At 52.3% G+C, this 16120-nt stretch overlaps 4 protein-coding genes across 4 annotated transcripts; 2 read left to right on the forward strand and 2 right to left on the reverse strand.

Moving 5' to 3' along the window:
• The first annotated feature begins 73 nt into the window (after nucleotides 1-73).
• PAF1 (RNA polymerase II associated Paf1 complex component PAF1) lies at nucleotides 74-6058 on the forward strand. Its single transcript, XM_002367260.2, has 4 exons — nucleotides 74-1497; nucleotides 1925-2287; nucleotides 2865-3150; nucleotides 4056-6058. The coding sequence occupies exons 1-4, from the start codon at nucleotides 718-720 to the stop codon at nucleotides 4361-4363; spliced, it is 1737 nt and encodes a 578-aa protein (XP_002367301.1). The 5' UTR covers nucleotides 74-717; the 3' UTR covers nucleotides 4364-6058.
• On the reverse strand, nucleotides 5601-8349 carry TGME49_249685 (hypothetical protein). Its single transcript, XM_018780909.1, has 2 exons — nucleotides 7332-8349; nucleotides 5601-6005 (listed from the first exon to the last, which is right to left on the reverse strand). The coding sequence occupies exons 1-2, from the start codon at nucleotides 7961-7963 to the stop codon at nucleotides 5972-5974; spliced, it is 666 nt and encodes a 221-aa protein (XP_018635047.1). The 5' UTR covers nucleotides 7964-8349; the 3' UTR covers nucleotides 5601-5971.
• TGME49_249690 (hypothetical protein) lies at nucleotides 7660-13471 on the forward strand. Its single transcript, XM_002367261.2, has 4 exons — nucleotides 7660-10064; nucleotides 10573-10638; nucleotides 11772-11940; nucleotides 12212-13471. The coding sequence occupies exons 1-4, from the start codon at nucleotides 8847-8849 to the stop codon at nucleotides 12463-12465; spliced, it is 1707 nt and encodes a 568-aa protein (XP_002367302.1). The 5' UTR covers nucleotides 7660-8846; the 3' UTR covers nucleotides 12466-13471.
• On the reverse strand, nucleotides 12541-16092 carry TGME49_249698 (hypothetical protein). The gene is made up of 3 exons (XM_018780910.1): nucleotides 15414-16092; nucleotides 14929-15023; nucleotides 12541-12878 (listed from the first exon to the last, which is right to left on the reverse strand). The coding sequence occupies exons 1-3, from the start codon at nucleotides 15847-15849 to the stop codon at nucleotides 12663-12665; spliced, it is 747 nt and encodes a 248-aa protein (XP_018635048.1). The 5' UTR covers nucleotides 15850-16092; the 3' UTR covers nucleotides 12541-12662.
• Between the last annotated feature and the right edge of the window lie 28 nt (nucleotides 16093-16120).

Genomic DNA, 16120 nt, shown 5'->3' on the forward strand with positions numbered 1-16120 from the left:
TATAAGCCGACGCGCGTCCGAAGCGCCACAACTCTGAAGGAGGGCATGCAGCCCCGACGGCCGGTTAAGAAGCCTACTCTCTCACAGGTCGCAAAGACAGGCAAGAAACGCGAGACCTTCAAACAGGTATCTTCGCGCGAATTTGTTTCCCGCGTAACGGTAGAGAAGGCACGCAGACATGCCTTTTACGCTAAATCGTCAACCCAAAGATAGGAACTGGATGTTAGGTAGCCTCTCAAGGTCGGGGCGACTAGGAGTGACGCCCGAACAGGCGTTTCAGCGTCATGTTTTCTCTCCCGTCGACAGAAACGTGAACATGCCCAATACATGCTCTTTAGAAATCCGTTAGTTGATGGATTGAAACGGAGCAGACTCAGAATTTTCTCGGATCTGCTGTCCAGACAACCCGTCGATTTTCCGCCACAGGTTTCTCCGTCGTGCATGCGCGCGCAATTGTCTCAACTACTCGTTCTCTTTTCTTTACCTCATACTCCCTTTCGCCTCCGTCGTTTGTTTCGTTATTCCTTCCTCTGGTAGGTTTTTCTGTCTTTCAGTTAGTGTGCCGTCGCCCTCCGGTTTGTCCACGCTTGTGTTTCGCCCGTCGTCTCTTCCGTCCCCTGACAGTCTCAACCCCTCTTGAAGTCGCCTCGCAGTTGATTTCCGCTTTTTTGTAGTTGTCCTCTGGGATTTTGCGCGACGTCGTTTAGCCTGTCCAGCATGAGGCAGACAGGAAGGCCTGCGAGTCAGGCGACCGGCGCTGGCGCCGGAGAAGACCGGCCGTCTGGCCGGCGTCTCGCCTTTGTTCCCTCGCGCAACTTCCGCCCGAGCGGCTCTCTCGCTTACTTGCAAACAAAATCTCTGTATCTTTACTCGCCTTCTTTTCAAGTACCTCTGCCGCGAATCCCTCTCGCGCCGAAGTTTTGTGCGTATCCCTTCAGCCGTGAGGCCATTTGCGGAAAGCCGCCTGCACAGGACGCCGCGTCGAAGGAGACCCGGCACCTGACTCGGCAGCTGGGGGCGGCAGGGGGGGGGCACTCGATCCCTCTCGAGGAGGTCGGCGAGGAAACGGGTGCAAATGTCTTCGACGTCGTCGCCTCTCTTCAGCTCCTCCAAGAATTCGACGTTGCGGGCATTCTGCCGAACCTGATCAACCCCAAGGGGTATCCGAACCTCCTCGCGGTCCCACCGTTGGCCGCGCCGCCTGTGGTAGGTGGCTCGGGTGTACGTACAGCCGGCAAAGGCCAGGCGAGTGCGCCCTTCTCCCTGTTTCAGCACCTGCCGGCGGAAGACTTCGACATCGTCTCCAACGTGCTGCCCGAGTTGGCTCTCCACCGCATGCAGCAAGCGCGGCTCAGCAAGCGAGAAGGCGAGAAGGGAAAGGCGTCGGAAGGGACCAAGTCGCGCGCGCCAGAGGGCACAGACGCCGACAGAGCAGGCGCCTTCGAAGCCGCTGGACTGTATAGACACCCGACGCAGCCGCACCTCAAGCCGAAGAGGGTAAGCGAGAGGGGCACAGAGAGAAATGTGGAGAAGGCTGAAGAAGGAGGGGACATACAGAGGGTCGCGGAAGACGGAGAGGCAGAGATGACAATTGGCATGGGATGCGCCTGAGACAAACACCCGCCGGACGTTACGAGACGGCGAACAGCGTTGAAAGCAGAAAGTTTCGCAAGACCGCTCGACAAAAAAGGCATCTCTTTTCAGACGAGGAGGAGAGAAAAGAACGAAAAAGGGCAGGAAACTCTGATCTCACATTTCGCTTCTTCCGCCAAGTTTGTGTGGCTCTCTTCCCGTGCTTTACGACTCTCGCGTCTCTAGCCTTTTGGCCGTCCGGCTTGCTTTGCGTTTCAGTTTCTGATCCTTTCCTCACGCCTGGCGTAGGTGATCCTTCATCTTCCGTCTTTTTTTCTGCTCGTTTCCCCAGATATTCTCGGTGGTTCCGCATAGACGTCTGTGCGGGAACGACTACCTGCCTGTGGGGATCGATCTGCCGGCGGAGGTGGAGGCCGACCTCGAGAAAGAGGCCACTGGAGACTCGCTGTTTCTCGACGAAAGCGAGGAGACAGGCGATCGCCGCTCCCTCGCTGCTGGCGCAACTCGACAGATGCCTCCGGCTGTTTTGCTCGTCAACGAAGCGACCAAAACGTCCGTTTCCTATGGGTTTTACACCAAAGTGCCAGAGAGCGAGACGTCGCAGGTTAAGCGCGAAGAAGGCGAGGCTGCAGACAAAGCTGCAGAGACACTCAACGCAAAGTATCGCTTCTCCAGATTCTACTCATCCCACATGGTGAGTGAAGCGACCCGCGCCAAGATGCGCTGCCTGGAAAGAAAGCAGCGACAGCGCGTCTCCATGTGAGTGTGTGGATGTATCCCTGAGTACTTGCCTGCTGTTCCGCGTTCCGCGTCGTTCACAGCGAGAAAGGAACGGCGTCGAAAACAAGCTGTGCTTCACGGAGAAAACCGGGATTCAAGGCGTTTTGGTGTTCACGTTGTGTGTACTCTTGTGCTTGTGCGTAAGCGTTTTTGAGAGTGTGTGGTGAGGGCTGCCATCCACTTTTTTTGTGGGTGGTTTTGTGCTTCTTGTGTCTGTCGTTTTTCATATCACACTGTGTGTTTCCGATGTGCGTCCAGCAGCCGTTCATTTGCGTTCGTTCCTCGCTCCTGGAAGTCTCCCCTTGCGCGCGTCTTCTCTGTCTCCGCTCCTCGCCCCGAAAACAACCTGGTGCTCGCCTCCCCGTCCGTCTTGTTTTCTCTTCTCATCCTTTCCGGTTGTCGCTCTCTCTCTGTCTCTCTGCACGAGCACTCAACTTAGGTCCTGAGTATGAGTTCTGTGGAAAGTCAACGCCTGCGTCTCTGTTCTTCAGCTGGCTAAGGACGCGGGTGCGCCGACGGAGAACTCGTTCCTTCTGTTTATTCCGAACGCCTCCTCCGCAGTGGAGGAGGCGCAAGGCGCTTCGCCGCCGAGAGAGGAGCTTGCTTTCGTCGTGCCGCTTCACTCGCAGCGGCGCATTCTCGTGAAGGCGGGAGGCAGCGCGAGGCGGCCTCGGTTGAGTCTCGCTGCTCGCGTCCTCACCAAGGAGGAAGAAGAAGACAGAGAGGCTCGCCGAGCAGCAGCGTGTGGTCGCGAGCCTGGAAAGCGACGCGTTGACGGTGAGGCCCGTGGTTTGCAGTGTCCAGAGAATTCAGTGAAAACGAAAAAAAGGACAAGTGGGTCGATGTGCAACGGGTTGCACGCGTTTGTCTTGTCAGACCGCGGCAGCGGACAACACACTGAAGGCTTCAACTCGAGAAGGGGGAAATCCGGTGTGAAAGTTCGCTCTTGGGGGGGACTGTCGCTCTCCCAGAGGCGCGTCTTTGTGTTCACTGTGAGGCGATGCGGAGGCTTGTCGGAAAAAAGACGCACATCCCCCAACGCTGTGCAGGGGGAAGAGATGATCCATGAAGGCATGACAAACGACGGAGTCTCTCTTCAAGTACAGGAGATGAACTTCTTTTTTCCACTGGAACATGCGGATAGAGTACAAGTTGTGTAGGGGATATCGAGGCCTGTCGCTGATGAGCTGTCTTGGTCCTTCCTCAAGCAGTCGCTCGACTCACAGACGGCCTAAAGACCGCTGGACGTGAAGTCATGCATAAAGTTTCCTAGCTGACCAAGTGCGGTGTAGCGACACCTGGGGGCTGGCTAACGAAGTCGCTGTCGGTGAAGCCAGTGACATTAGAGAGATTGAGTGAGCTGGCAGCCTGTTCCTCGAAGGCGGAGGATGTGCGGGCTGGTAAAGCAGGCAGAAAATGCCAACCTTTCGATTGAGGCGTAGAACGTCTCGCGTCGTCTTCTGCACGGTCTCACTTTCTTATTTCAACGCTTGTCTTCTTCCCTGTATCGAGCGCGTATCGTCTTTGTTTTTCGTGGCTGGCAAGCGCTTTTTCCTTCCGGGGACGTCGCCTGCAGCCGGCGTCTTCTCTCTCTTCACGCAGTGCAACTGCGCCGTCCTGCTTCTCATTCGCTCTCTTGAAGAACAACCGTTTTCCCTCTGTGTGTGCCGTCGGTTTTCCAGAAATGAGTGGAGAGGACGAGGGGTCTGGGTCCGACGCGTCTTTGCGCGATACGAGTGGGGAGGAGGCGAGTGACGGAGGCGGAGACAGTTCGGAGACAGGGCGGAAGCGACGGAGACAGTCTCCGGAGGCCGCCGAGCCTGACGGAGAGAGCGGCGGTCAAGACGCGTTGTTTGCGCACGATGAAGAAGAAGAGAGGGAAGCGAGCACAAGTTCCTCTTCTTCCTCCAGCGACTCGAGCAGCAGCGGCAGTGAAGACGACGGTGAAGAAGACTCCTCAGAGTCTTCAAACGAAGAAGACGAAGAATAAGCAGCGAGAAACGATCCCCCTGGAAGAGACGCAGAGAAAAGAGAGGAAGAGACAAGGAGAAACGGGGAGCGAGATAAGGGAAAGAGAAGAACTGAAGACAGACGGCTTTCAAAGACAGGGTCCGTGTGAATGCAGGTTTTACGACTGATTTTTCTTTCGAGAGTTCCGTTTCTCAATTGGCCTTGTCCGCTGTGTGCGCCTTCCAGTCCACTCGAGGCATCGTCGCCCTCTGCCGTTCCCGAAACGATTCTCCCTCAACTTCTCTCTTCTCTCCTTTTTTTTCATGTCCACGGGTCTGTCTGTTCTCTCTCGCTTTTTCCATCGCGCGTTTCTCGTGTTGCTTCTTCTTCACGTTCGGTGGAAACTTCCCTTCCCTTCACTCTCCTCCCTCCTTCCTATTTCTCTTTTCCTTCTCTCTTTTCTCGCTTCATTTGCCTTTCTCCGTATCTCCGTATCTCCGTCTCCTCTTCCTTTCTTGCTTGTTCTCGGCTTTCCTGACCTCAGTCCTCTAACTCTACCTCCGTGCTGGGTATGACATCTCACTTGCTTTTCCGGCAAGGTGGCATCGGTCCCTGTTTGTCGCTTTTTCGAAAGGGAAAACTCTTTCTGTTTTGCCTTTGCTGATCTTCAGTTTTCGAGAGTGTTTCTTCCGGTTCCCGGCGATCACGCTGAGAGAGAGAAAAGGCACCCAGTGAGGGGTGTTTGACGTTGGAGGCCCCTTTCTCGAAGTTAATCCTAGAAATCTGTATCTGAATGCTCGTCTCTTGACTTCTGGATCTCCTGTCTTTCCATTCCTTCTCCTGTCGCGCTTCTGCTAGGGGTCGTCACACGTTTTCCTCGTCCACTTCCAGATCTTCTTGTCTCGTTCCCCTCTTTCTTGTCCTCTGTCTGTTCGCTCTTCCCCTCTCTGTTGTAGGTCGCGAGGTCCTTCTGTCGTCCTCGTTCCTGGCATGTACTGTCTCCTATTATAAGCGGAATCCCCGCAAACCGTTCAAGACACGGAAACCGTTAACAGACGTTCTTCCTGAGGCCTGTTGCCTTTCAAGACACTACTCGGAATAGCTTCTTTGATGGAAAGTCTGGCAGGCCTAAGTAAAGAAATGTAAACCTGAAAATTTTCAAATGGTCTGTTTTCATCCAAGACGATTTATAGTTGCCTGTCTCATTCAGAATTATTTTCTCTGGAATTCGGACTAACGTTGTCGTTCCTTTCGCTGAGGAAGACCTTGTTTTCTTCAGCCCCGCCAGCAACCCACAGAACGCGTTCTTTCCAGCGAAAGCAACTCCCCTCTTGCTTCACATGCATGTCACAGGTCCTTGGAATGAAGTCACATGCATTGCTGGATTGTTTTGTACGAAGTGCCAACGCTTTCGGAGGACATTTGGGCGCTCGGGGTGCCACCGAAATGGCAGTGCGCCTTTTTTTGAGGTGGTGACAAGCGAACGCGAACTTCGATCAGGCACCACAGTCCCGATCGCAACCAACAGTTCACTTCCCTTTTCTCCTTGTCGAATGCATGCGCGCTGAGTTGAATCTGTCTCTCAGACGATCCCCTTAACTGCGTTCCACTATTTCTATCTTTGAATCCTTACAAGGTATTCGTTGCCTTAAGCATGGTCGGCAAACGGAAGAGAACTTGGACTGAGGAAAGAAGCAGAAAAACCCGAAAAACGCTTGTCAATAATCCTGTTTCACGAAGGCCGCTTTCCGTACGACGGGTCTATTCACAGCCGCATCTGTTTCCTTCCACCCCCGCTTCTCGCGTCTGAAGACATGAAAGCCATTTCTTTTTGGGAAATGCCTGAGGCAAACCATGAAGCAGAAAAGACGTCTTCTACGAAAGGGGTCACCTCTCTCCAGACCACAACTTCACAAGCAAACACCACCCCACTGGGAGGTCCAGATGACTGGCAAGAAATCACACAAGTCGAGTTGCTAAGTCTTCTTCAGCTGCTCATACACCGCCGTTCACAACAATCACACTCAAATCGGGACTTGTCGCAACACATAGATTTACTTTTGGCTTGAAAATATGTCCACGTACTTAAGATGCATGCAAATATTCGGTCTATATCGGTTTTGGAAAATGACAGCGTCACAGCAGTTTTCTATACGGTAACAATATCAGCTTTCCATGTCGAACCCGTTCTCTTGCGGAAATCAGCGTCTTCGGTGAAAGAACTAGTTCCATCAGAAAAAGCTCAGAAAACCGACGAGAGACGGATCGCCCTCTGGCCTCAGCATATACACGGAAGAAATGGAAGTCGTTCTTGTGTGGCAGGCATATCCATTTAGAAAGCTTTTTAACACTGACGTTCGAAGCAGGATACGCATTCATAGCTACACATGCTTAATATGTTATACATATATATATATATGTTATATAAATACATGCATACGTATATGTGAGTATATATGCCCTCGATTGCAGTGTCTTGAACGGAGAGTTTTCAGGCGATGACTAGCGGTCTTTGCGTCTTTTTCATTTCCTTATGTTTCTCTACAGCTTAAGGAACAGGCCGTTTGCCGAGAGGAAGCGAGCAATTCGAGATCGAATTCGTCTCTCCAGAAGTTAGATACTCCAGATATTTCCGTGGTCGAGCTGTTCAGTAAACCGATCCTCTCTTTTTAAGATGGTCCTTTTCAATACTGTTGATTATTCTGTCCTTGAGCTCTTAGACAAAGCTGTCGTGTCTCCAGAAAAAACCTCGAAATAATGCTAATTACCCCAGCCTCCCGCTTCGACAAAACAAAGACTTCGCCGAAAAACCACTGAAATCCTCTTTACATCCCCCGGTTTTCGGCTTCGCAAAAGACTCCGCTGGAGGTACACCGGAGAATCGTACAGGTCGTCGCTGCGCAAGCGCACAACTTTAAAAGGCTGCTGTTCGTGAAAAAAGGGAGTGTGTCTTAGTTTCTGTCTGGAGAGTCTTTTTCTTCTGGAGTCAGTGAGAGTCTTCGTTTTACCTCGATTGCACCTCGTCCTCGTAAAAAGCCATCAGTCCCGCAGTCGCCGAGAAGTTGACTTTCTCCCGTCCAGAACGCAGAAGATTTGGAAACGAAAAACACGAACGGAGAAGGCAAGGAGACAAAGAAAAGGAGACAAGACTGGAAGACTCAAAAACAGAGCAGTCTTCTGTTCTGGGGGGCGACGACACCGTTTGTCCTCTCGCCGCGCGAGGTCGAGTGTAGTGGTGTGTCTCTCTTTTTCTCGAATTGCATGCGCTCGACGGCGCTACTTTGTTGCAAAGACCAGAGAAGCCCGAGAGCCACTCTTTCAAACGCCGGTTTCTGCCTTTTCTTCTCTCTTTCCATGGAGAAAGTCTCTCTTCCGTTTTCTCGCATTTTCCACGCGCGTTCGTCAGGTGTACGTACAGCTGGCGGTGGACTCTAACTCCAGAGGGGAAAGCAGTGGTTTTTCTGCGGCCGGTGTGGCCGGTCTTGGTTTTCCATCGTTTTTTTCGGAGGAACGCTGAAAAGAGTTGCATTTTGTGTGAAACGTTTCTCTTCTCTCGTGTCTTCTTGTCCGTCCGGTCGCACCACAGTCGAGAGAAACGCCTCCGTTTGTAGCAACCTCCAGGGTGTTCTTTCCCGATCATCTTCTGCCCTCTCTCCTCTCCCTCGTTTCTGCTCCTCGAGCGTTCCCCTGCATCGGAGAAAAGACCTTTTTCCTATTCTGCGTCCTCTTCTCTGCACAGTGAGTTGCAGAGACGCCTCCAGAGAGAGACAGTTATCTCTTTGTCATCTAAAGGCCGATCTCCAGCGAGAGACCGAGAATGTTCTCGAGAGTGCCGAACCGACTTTCTTCTTGTTCGCTGTGTCATCAGTTTTTCCTTTCTTTGCGTCTTCCTTAGCGTTATCTTGCAGTCTGCAGGACATCTTCTCTCTGGCGGCCTCCTCGCGTTGATTCCATTTCTCGCGCATTCATCCAAAAAGTCTCGATTGTTCACATCATCTGACAGTGTGTCCTCTCTGTAAACCTCCCGTGTGCTGTCGCTCTGGCGGCCAAAAAATACAAAGGAAAGACATCGTTTCTCTGCAAAAACATCTGCAGAGCTCTCGAGCGTTGTAGAGCGAGAAGACTCTCGGTTCTTATCTCTTTTTTGAGACCCGCACCGGCCTCTCTTTTCGTCATCCCCGCAAAAGCGAGCGTTCACCTCGCTGTGTACACGAGGAAACGTTTTCTGCTCCTACTCTGTGGATAAACCGCCGAGTAGTTCCCAGTGTCGACTGATGTCCTGCGTACTGTGTGCTCTGCTGCGGAGCTGCTAGCCTCGTTCGCTCCCTCAGGGTCGCAACTTTCTTTCTTGTTCGTCATTTTCAGCCGTGCTGTTGCCGGCGTTTTTCACCCCCATGCTGTGTGTCAACTGGCTGCGACGACCTCTCGCTGTTGTGACAGAGCATACATCTCGTTTGTCTGGGAAGGTGTCAAGGTCTCTTCGTTAGTGGCGGTGGCCTGGCTTTTCCTCCAAACGCTTCGCAATGAAGTTCTCTTCCCCAGCTTCGCTGCGGTGGACGCGCAGCTTCTCTCGCGCTCCTCGCGTTTCGACAGCTCGAGGCCTTCCTGGGTCGTCGCCTTCTGTCTTTTCTTCTCGCGGCCTCGCCTCTCCGGTTCGCTCTCGTCTTCCGCCAGAGCCTCAAGCCTCACTCCCTGCGCGGGCAACGCAGCCGCCAGCTCCCTCGGTCGTCTCGCGCTCTCTGAGTCGCTCGCTCTCTCTCCAGCACCGTCGCGCTTCTCCCTCGTCGCCGTCTCCGCGCTCTTCGGCCCTCGTCTCCTGTTTCTTTTCCTCCGTTTCTTCTGTGCGGGTGACCTCTGCGGCTGCGTGTGGCGGCTCCGACGTCGCGTCTTCTTCTCCCCACGGTTCCTCGGTGACTACGTCGTCTGCGATCGAGCAAGCGCCGCTGCGCGACCCGCTGGTGAATCCGAGTTTTACGGCGCAGAAGATCCCCAAGGACTACGTGAAGAAAACGCTGATTCCTCACCTGGAGAATCAGATCGCGGTCGTCGCGAAGGCGCTGAACGAGCTCGAGCTGGCGAATTTGGCAGCGGCGTACTCCAAGTTGCCGCCGGCGCTGCGCCACCCTGAGTTGTGCCGCGAACTGGCGGAGAAGGTGAAGTTCCGCATGAATGGATTCGGCGCCCAGGAAATCGTATTGGCTCTGCACCCGCTCTTCTCGCTGGTCGGCGACTCAGACAAAGAGCTGTGGAGACTGTTTGCGGAGCGCATCGAGAAGGAGTTCATTCTCCGAGAGCTGTCCGTCTTGAACCTGGTCTCTGTGCTGCGCGTCTTCGAGAAGCTGGAGGGCGCGTTCGGGGATGAGTTCGCCGCCTTCGTCGCCACTCTGCAGGACTTGCTGAAAGCAGGAATCTCGCAGTTCGACGCCATCGAGCTCCACGACACCCTCGTCGCGCTCTCGATGAATCACCGGGAGACGAAGAGAGACCTGCAACTTGTGCGCTTCGCCCTGGCCGAGATGGACAAGAAAGTCCACGCTCTCTCCCTCCTCAACCAACTGTCGCTGCTCCAGGCGCTGGTCCGACTGAAAATCGAGCACCGCGAGCTGACGGACCTCGTAGCCTCGCAGCTGCAAGACGGCAGAAAAATTCGCAACATGCCACCGAAGTTCGTCGCTCAAACTGTCTGGGTCTTCGCGAAGCTCGGAAGGCTCGCAGACGTCGCGTGCACTGTGGGACCGCTGGTAAGGGAAGGCGAGGAAGGAACGGACCGAGACGCGAGCGACTGGAAATGGACAGAAACGAAAAGAGAAACGTCGAGTAGAGGAACGAGCCGAAGCGAAGCAACAGGTCTCTCTGCGGAGGTCCTTTCAGCAAACGAGAGTGGTTTTACAATATTTTATTTCGTATCTGCTTTTTACATGTTTCACACTTTGTGAATAAATCACTTATCGAAGCATGAAGATTAATCCCAAATGTTTGCTTCCATGTCCAAGATACATTTTTCGGCTGATGTTGCCAATGGACGAGAGCCGCTTCCACGCGTTTGGAGAAGGAAGAGAGACGCAAAACAGCCGAAAGAGCGCGGGGGGTGGAGCCGGGAGGCGAGATGAGAGAGCGGAGGAAATGCGCTGCGTCAGGACGCTTCTGTGTGCCGACAGAGCGAGGAACTTGTGAACGAAGAGATGCAAGCAGGTAGCTGCAGAGTCGAAGAACACTGTTCGCACCAGTCCTGTATTTCTCCTTTCGCAGATGGAACACCACATCAAACGATTCTCCGTCGTCGATTTCGCACGCCTCGCCCAGGCTCTGCCTGCCGTAAGTTCCTCTTCTCTCTTTTGTCTTTTCTCTCTTCTCTCTCTCCTCTTCTCTCTCTTCTCTCTCTCCTCTTCTCTCTCTCCTCTTCTCTCTCCTCTTCTCTCTCTTCTCTTCTCTCTCCTCTCCTCTCTCTTCTCTTCTCTCTCTCCTCTCTCTCTCCTCTCCTCTCTCTTCTCTCTCTCCTCTTCTCTCTCTCCTCTTCTCTCTCTCCTCTTCTCTCTCTTCTCTTCTCTCTCTTCGCTCTCCTTCTCTTTCTTCTTTCGTTTTTCTGTTTCGCGTTCGTCTCGACTTCCTCTCTCTTCTCTGTCTGCTGTCGAGTTTTCGTCTTCCACCTTCTCCTGCTTGTATCTTTCTTCTTCTCTCTGCTTCGCCTCCTCAGTCCGTTTCGACGTTTTCTGCTTGGTTGCCGGTGCGCTGCATTTCTCGGGGTGTCCTTCGTTTTTCGACTGTTTTCCCGGTGTTTTCTTTCCCCCGTCCTCGCGTCTGTCGTCGGCCTCCTCGAAGCGTCGTTCTCTCTCGCCGTCTCCTGTTTGCCAACTCTCTGTTTCCGGCCTCTGCCTGGGGGATCTGCGAGTCCCGCAGATCGCCTGCTCTTCGCAGCTGCAGAAACAATGACTGAAGCGCTTCAATTTTCGAAGTTGAGGAAGCCTCACTTCTGAAGGCGTTTCGTTTGTTTCAGAGATCTTGCGCCATTTTCCGGTAGAACAATCCACTTTCCTCTGTCCATCTTGCAGCCGCTGTGAAAGCATGCTTTCATGCTTTCACAGGATGCAGCTTTGCTCAGAATCACCTTGATCTTTGCGGTCGGTGTCCTCGCGGTGATGTGCGTGAGCGTAGCCGGAAAGACACTTGCAGCTTTTTCTACGATGTCTGCCTGCTAAAGATGAAGTTCACAACTGGTTCTTTCTCAGAGATGTTGATTTCTAAGACGACGAGGCTGACGACTCTCGCTTCGCTGTTTCTTCGTCTGAAGCCTGTCCTTCACTGTTCACCTTGCGCTTCTCATCCCCATGTTCACTGCGTCCACTGTTCTGCCCCTGTGCTTCCCTCTGTTCTCATCCGGTCCTTCATTTCTTGCATTTCCCTCTTGTTTTCAACGCGTCTTTTTCGACTTTTTTCTCTCGATTTCTCAGGGTTCCTCTGTGCCTCTCCGAGTGTGTCGAAGCCTCCAAGAGCGGCTTGCGTCCATGAGCGTGAAGGAGTTCTGTTTCTTCCTCTGCGCATGCGTTCGCCTGAATATTCTTCCTGACCAGCATGGCCGTATTCCGTACTTCTCGAATGCCGCCGACGAGGACGCCCAAGGTGAGACGCCCTTCGGTTTCTCAACTGTCTTCTCTCCTGCTCTCCATTCTCGTTTCTCTTCCCTTTTGCATCTCGACCCCCCACTCTTCATTTCTTCCTCCTGTGTCTTGGGTTCTCTTTCTTCGTCTCGTTTTCGTTCTCACAGACGGCTTGTCTGCTTCCTTCTTTCTCTTCTTTCTCTCTTTTCTCTGCTTCTGTGCTCGCGTGTCTCGCCTTCCTTTTTTGCGCAGTCCCTCTGAGTCTCAGGATTCGCTGTTTTCCTTCTTCGCAGACCTCTTGGCCGGAAACTCTTCGGCCCTGATTGCGACGATCGACGCGGCCGGACTGCTGGAGTCTCTCTTGTCCTTTATGAACGCGAAAGAAAGTGAATTTCGCTGCGAGGACATCCGCAGAGTAGTCCTCGTTCTGCAAGGCTACGCCGCCGACTACGGCTACCTCCTGCAACAACTTCCAGAAGGATGGAAAGACATTGAAGAAAATCTTGATACCATGGCAGAGAGACAGGAAACGTCTGAAAAAGCCTGATATGCTCGATTCCATAAAACTGAGTTTTTCGATATTTCTCTTTCTCCCCAGAAGCGAAGAGGACCATTCGTCCTCATTTCTTCTCGCCTTCTCGGCGGATAGACAATTACATCTCTGTCTCGAGTTCCTACTGAATAGAAGGTGCCCTGCTTTCTCGGTTTCTCTTTCTGTTTCTTCCTGCGAGGTTCCCCATCTGCTCAGCTTGCGGTGGGTATCTCTCCGGTCGGTCGAACGCATATTTGTGCCTGTCGTGTCTCTTGTCTCGCTTCTTCCTTCAAGTTTTCGTTCACCTCTTCGCTGATTTCCTGCTTCTCTTCCGTGCCTCTCGACTCAGTCTGAAGAAGCCTGTGAAGAGTCCCGAACTCTCCGGAGAGGCTTTTCTGCTCAGTTCTCTCTGCCGTTTGCTTCCTCCGCTAAACAAACAACGAAGTCGGGAAAGACAAGGAGTGAGACGCATCGAAGCCGCAGAACTCAACGAAGTCAGCGTACACAGAGACGTGGTTTTTGCGTGCGAAGACCCACATAAAAACAGGTATCTGCAGAAAAGCAAATACATAAATAAATACGTAAATAAAAGTATAAAATAAGTAGATATACATGGTAGTAAGGAGTTGAGCGAATGCTTGGAGACGAGTTTCAGAGGCCGGTCTCGGCATGTTTCGAGACGTTTTGGCAACTGCAGACGCAAACTGTTTCGCAGTTGACATTGCTTTCCTCCTACGGGGCCCCCACCGAGACAAAACGAGAGACACAAGGCTTTGCGCTACCTGATGCCGCGGAAGCAGGTCTTTCTTCGTGAACGAACCATCCTTTTCCGCGCGAAAAGAGAGCGCGAGACAGGAGAGGGAACACAGCGGAAGAAGTCGCTCTTCTTCAGAGACCGAAGGGAACTTGCAGATGAACATGAAGTCGAAAAGAGCAGAAAGGCGCTAGAGTCAAAGGCCGCAGGCAGCGCGAGAACGAGACGGTATCACAGGTCGGAGGAAGAGTTGGAGAGAAGGAAGCGACAGACGCACTCGACAGTTTTTTTTGGAGATAGGAAGGGCATACGAACGAAAAAGGTTGGAACAAGTTAAATTGGAAATATTTCGGGGACATTTTTATTAAATTTTCATGAAATTATGATTTTAAAAATAGAAACCTTGTAAAGAGTTTCCAGTTGTACATCAGAATTGTATTTTAAAAATTATATGAAAAACCGTCTGTTTTTTAGCAGCTCTTTGAGAGTATGAAAAAAAGTAACTTTTTTAAGCTGAGAGGCAGACACACAGTGATAGATTTATCGAGAGGAACACCGTGTGTCGAGGAACAATTTAGAAAACTCAGATGACAGCAGCATTCAGGGACAGCAGCGGAACATCTGAAAGACAGGGTCCTTCCGAAGGAATGATATTTATTTCTTTCTCAGCAGGGAGAATCGCGCCTCCCACACGAGGTAGAATCCGCAAAGACATCTCGCCAGCAACCTGTGCCGTCGTTGCCCGAAGAAGAAGAACAACAGATCCCGGCTGAGAAAAAAGAACAAGCGGTCGCTGAACGAATTGCATTCTTGTAGAGAGAACGCCGGAAATCCAGTTCTCTGACTTCGAGAGAAGGCCGAGGAGAAGAAGAGACAGAAGAAAAGCGAGCCAAGCCATGGCCGAGAAAGAGAAGGAAGGGAGAGAGAGATGCAGGAGAGGTGCAGATGGAGAGTTCAAGAGAGAAACAGCGATGCGGAAGCAAAAGGAGAAAGGACGGACTGACAGAAAAGGGGGAGGAATGGTGCAATGGAAAGCGCGGTGGTGACCGAGACGTACATCAACATGAAGAGGAAGAGAGCGAGAGCACGGCAAGAAGTTCTTTTCTTTCTTCGTTCTTTGCTCGACTTTTAGAGGTTCTCTAAACGTGCCTGTATCCACCAAATCGCATGTATCTCTCTGTGGTCCTTCTTCCCTTGCTCTTTATCAACGAGGAAACGCCCTTTTCTTCGTGTAGCCTCTCTTCGGCACTCGTTTCTTTCACTTTCCTGCCTCTCTGAAGAAATGGTTTCTGCTGTTTCTCTTCCTAAAGAGAAATGCGCTTCTCCTACTTCTGCGCGTTTTTTCTCCTTCTACGAATCTCCTCAGCTTCTCTCCCTTCCCTGTCTCCTCTCTTCGGCCTCGTCAAGAGTTCCTCTCCGGCCTGCAGCACCTTGATCGCTTTCCTTGTTCTGTCTCTCCAGTTCATTCTCACCTTTCTGTACCCCCTTCTGAGAGAAGTCGTCTAAATGCTGTTCATCAGCGACTGTCACTCCCGATATGAGAGCACTGACGGTCCTGGCCGCTGCTGGCATGTTCTGTGAAGAGCAGAGTTCTGCCCTTTTCTTCTCCCGCCTCCTCTCGCGACTTCGTTCTCGCGCTGCACTCTCTCCTCTTCCCTACTTCTCCCTTCTCCTTTGCCCGACCTCTCGAAGCTTTCTTTTGGCACTTCGAGTTCTTTTCTTACTCTGCATGCGGTGCGTTGCTCCTCTTCGTGAAGCTCGAGTTTGATAGTGCCAGTCTCGTCGCCAGCGAGAACTTCCGAAAAAGTTGTGACTTCGCCTGAGAGGACACAAACAGCGAAACACCGCTTGACTGTGTGCGTCTTCACCTTCGCACCGAGGAGAGAGAAGCCCCCCACAGAGGAAATCAAGCAGCGAAAGAAACTGCGGAAGAGGGAGAGAGAAGTAGGAGAAACAAATGCGCAGTGAGAGACACACAGAGAGAAGGGAGAGAAGAGAGGACGCAGGAAAGAGAGAAGAAAAGAGAGACGAAACGAGAGAGATGACTGGGAGAGACAGACAGAGAAAGGTGAGGAAAGCAAAGGAGCAAAGCATCAAAGGTGAGAGGAAAGAACGACGGTGGATCCGCGAGCTGCAAAGACCTCCGTGTGTCTCGAGGCTGCTCGTCGCGTTGGCGTCTTCTGAAAGAAAGAATCCCCAAAGAGCGCACCGGAGAATAACGTTCTGGAACTGAGGAGGATGGTGTGCAAGATTCTAACAACGCAGTTGACGCCTCTGTCTCCAGGCCTCAGGTCTGCAATTTTCACGAAGGAAGAAAGAGCCTCCTCCCCAGCCGCAGACGCAGCATTTTCTCTCGGCTGGAAGTTCTTTGGCCACAAGGAGAGAGGACCAGACGCCGCAGAAGGAAACGCTGGCTGAACAAACGACGAGGCGACAGAAGACAACGCAGGAGGAGGGGGACAAGAGAGAGAAGAAGAGAGAGAAGAAGAGAGAGAGGAAGAGAGAGAAGAAGAGAGAGAGGAAGACAGAGAAGAGAAAGACGAGGAGGAAGAAGAAAAGGACGGGGAGGAAGAAGAAAAGGACGAGGAAGAAGAAGAAAAGGACGAGGAGGAAGAAGAAAAGGACGAGGAAGAAGCCGGGGCCATGGCGCTGTTTTTTCTGCTAGCCGGTTGGCGAGCAACAAGTGAGTAGAAGGGTGTCTTCTCTGCAGTGAGCTTTTGTTTTCTTCGATCGTTCCGAACCAGGTTTTTTCGAAACAAGAAAAAGATCTTCTGTTCATGTTTTTTCGATGTTTCCTCAGCTGTCTGTCGAATCTCCCCCTATATATACGCCTCCAGCGCAATCGAAACGCGTCGATGTTTCAGAAACCGACGCAGTCGACGTTCGTTTCCTTCTCATGAGGTTTCCACGCGTTTC

The sequence above is a fragment of the Toxoplasma gondii genome, chromosome XII (genome assembly GCF_000006565.2).
Source record: "Toxoplasma gondii ME49 chromosome XII, whole genome shotgun sequence".
In the NCBI taxonomy this organism is placed as follows: Eukaryota; Apicomplexa; class Conoidasida; order Eucoccidiorida; family Sarcocystidae; genus Toxoplasma; species Toxoplasma gondii.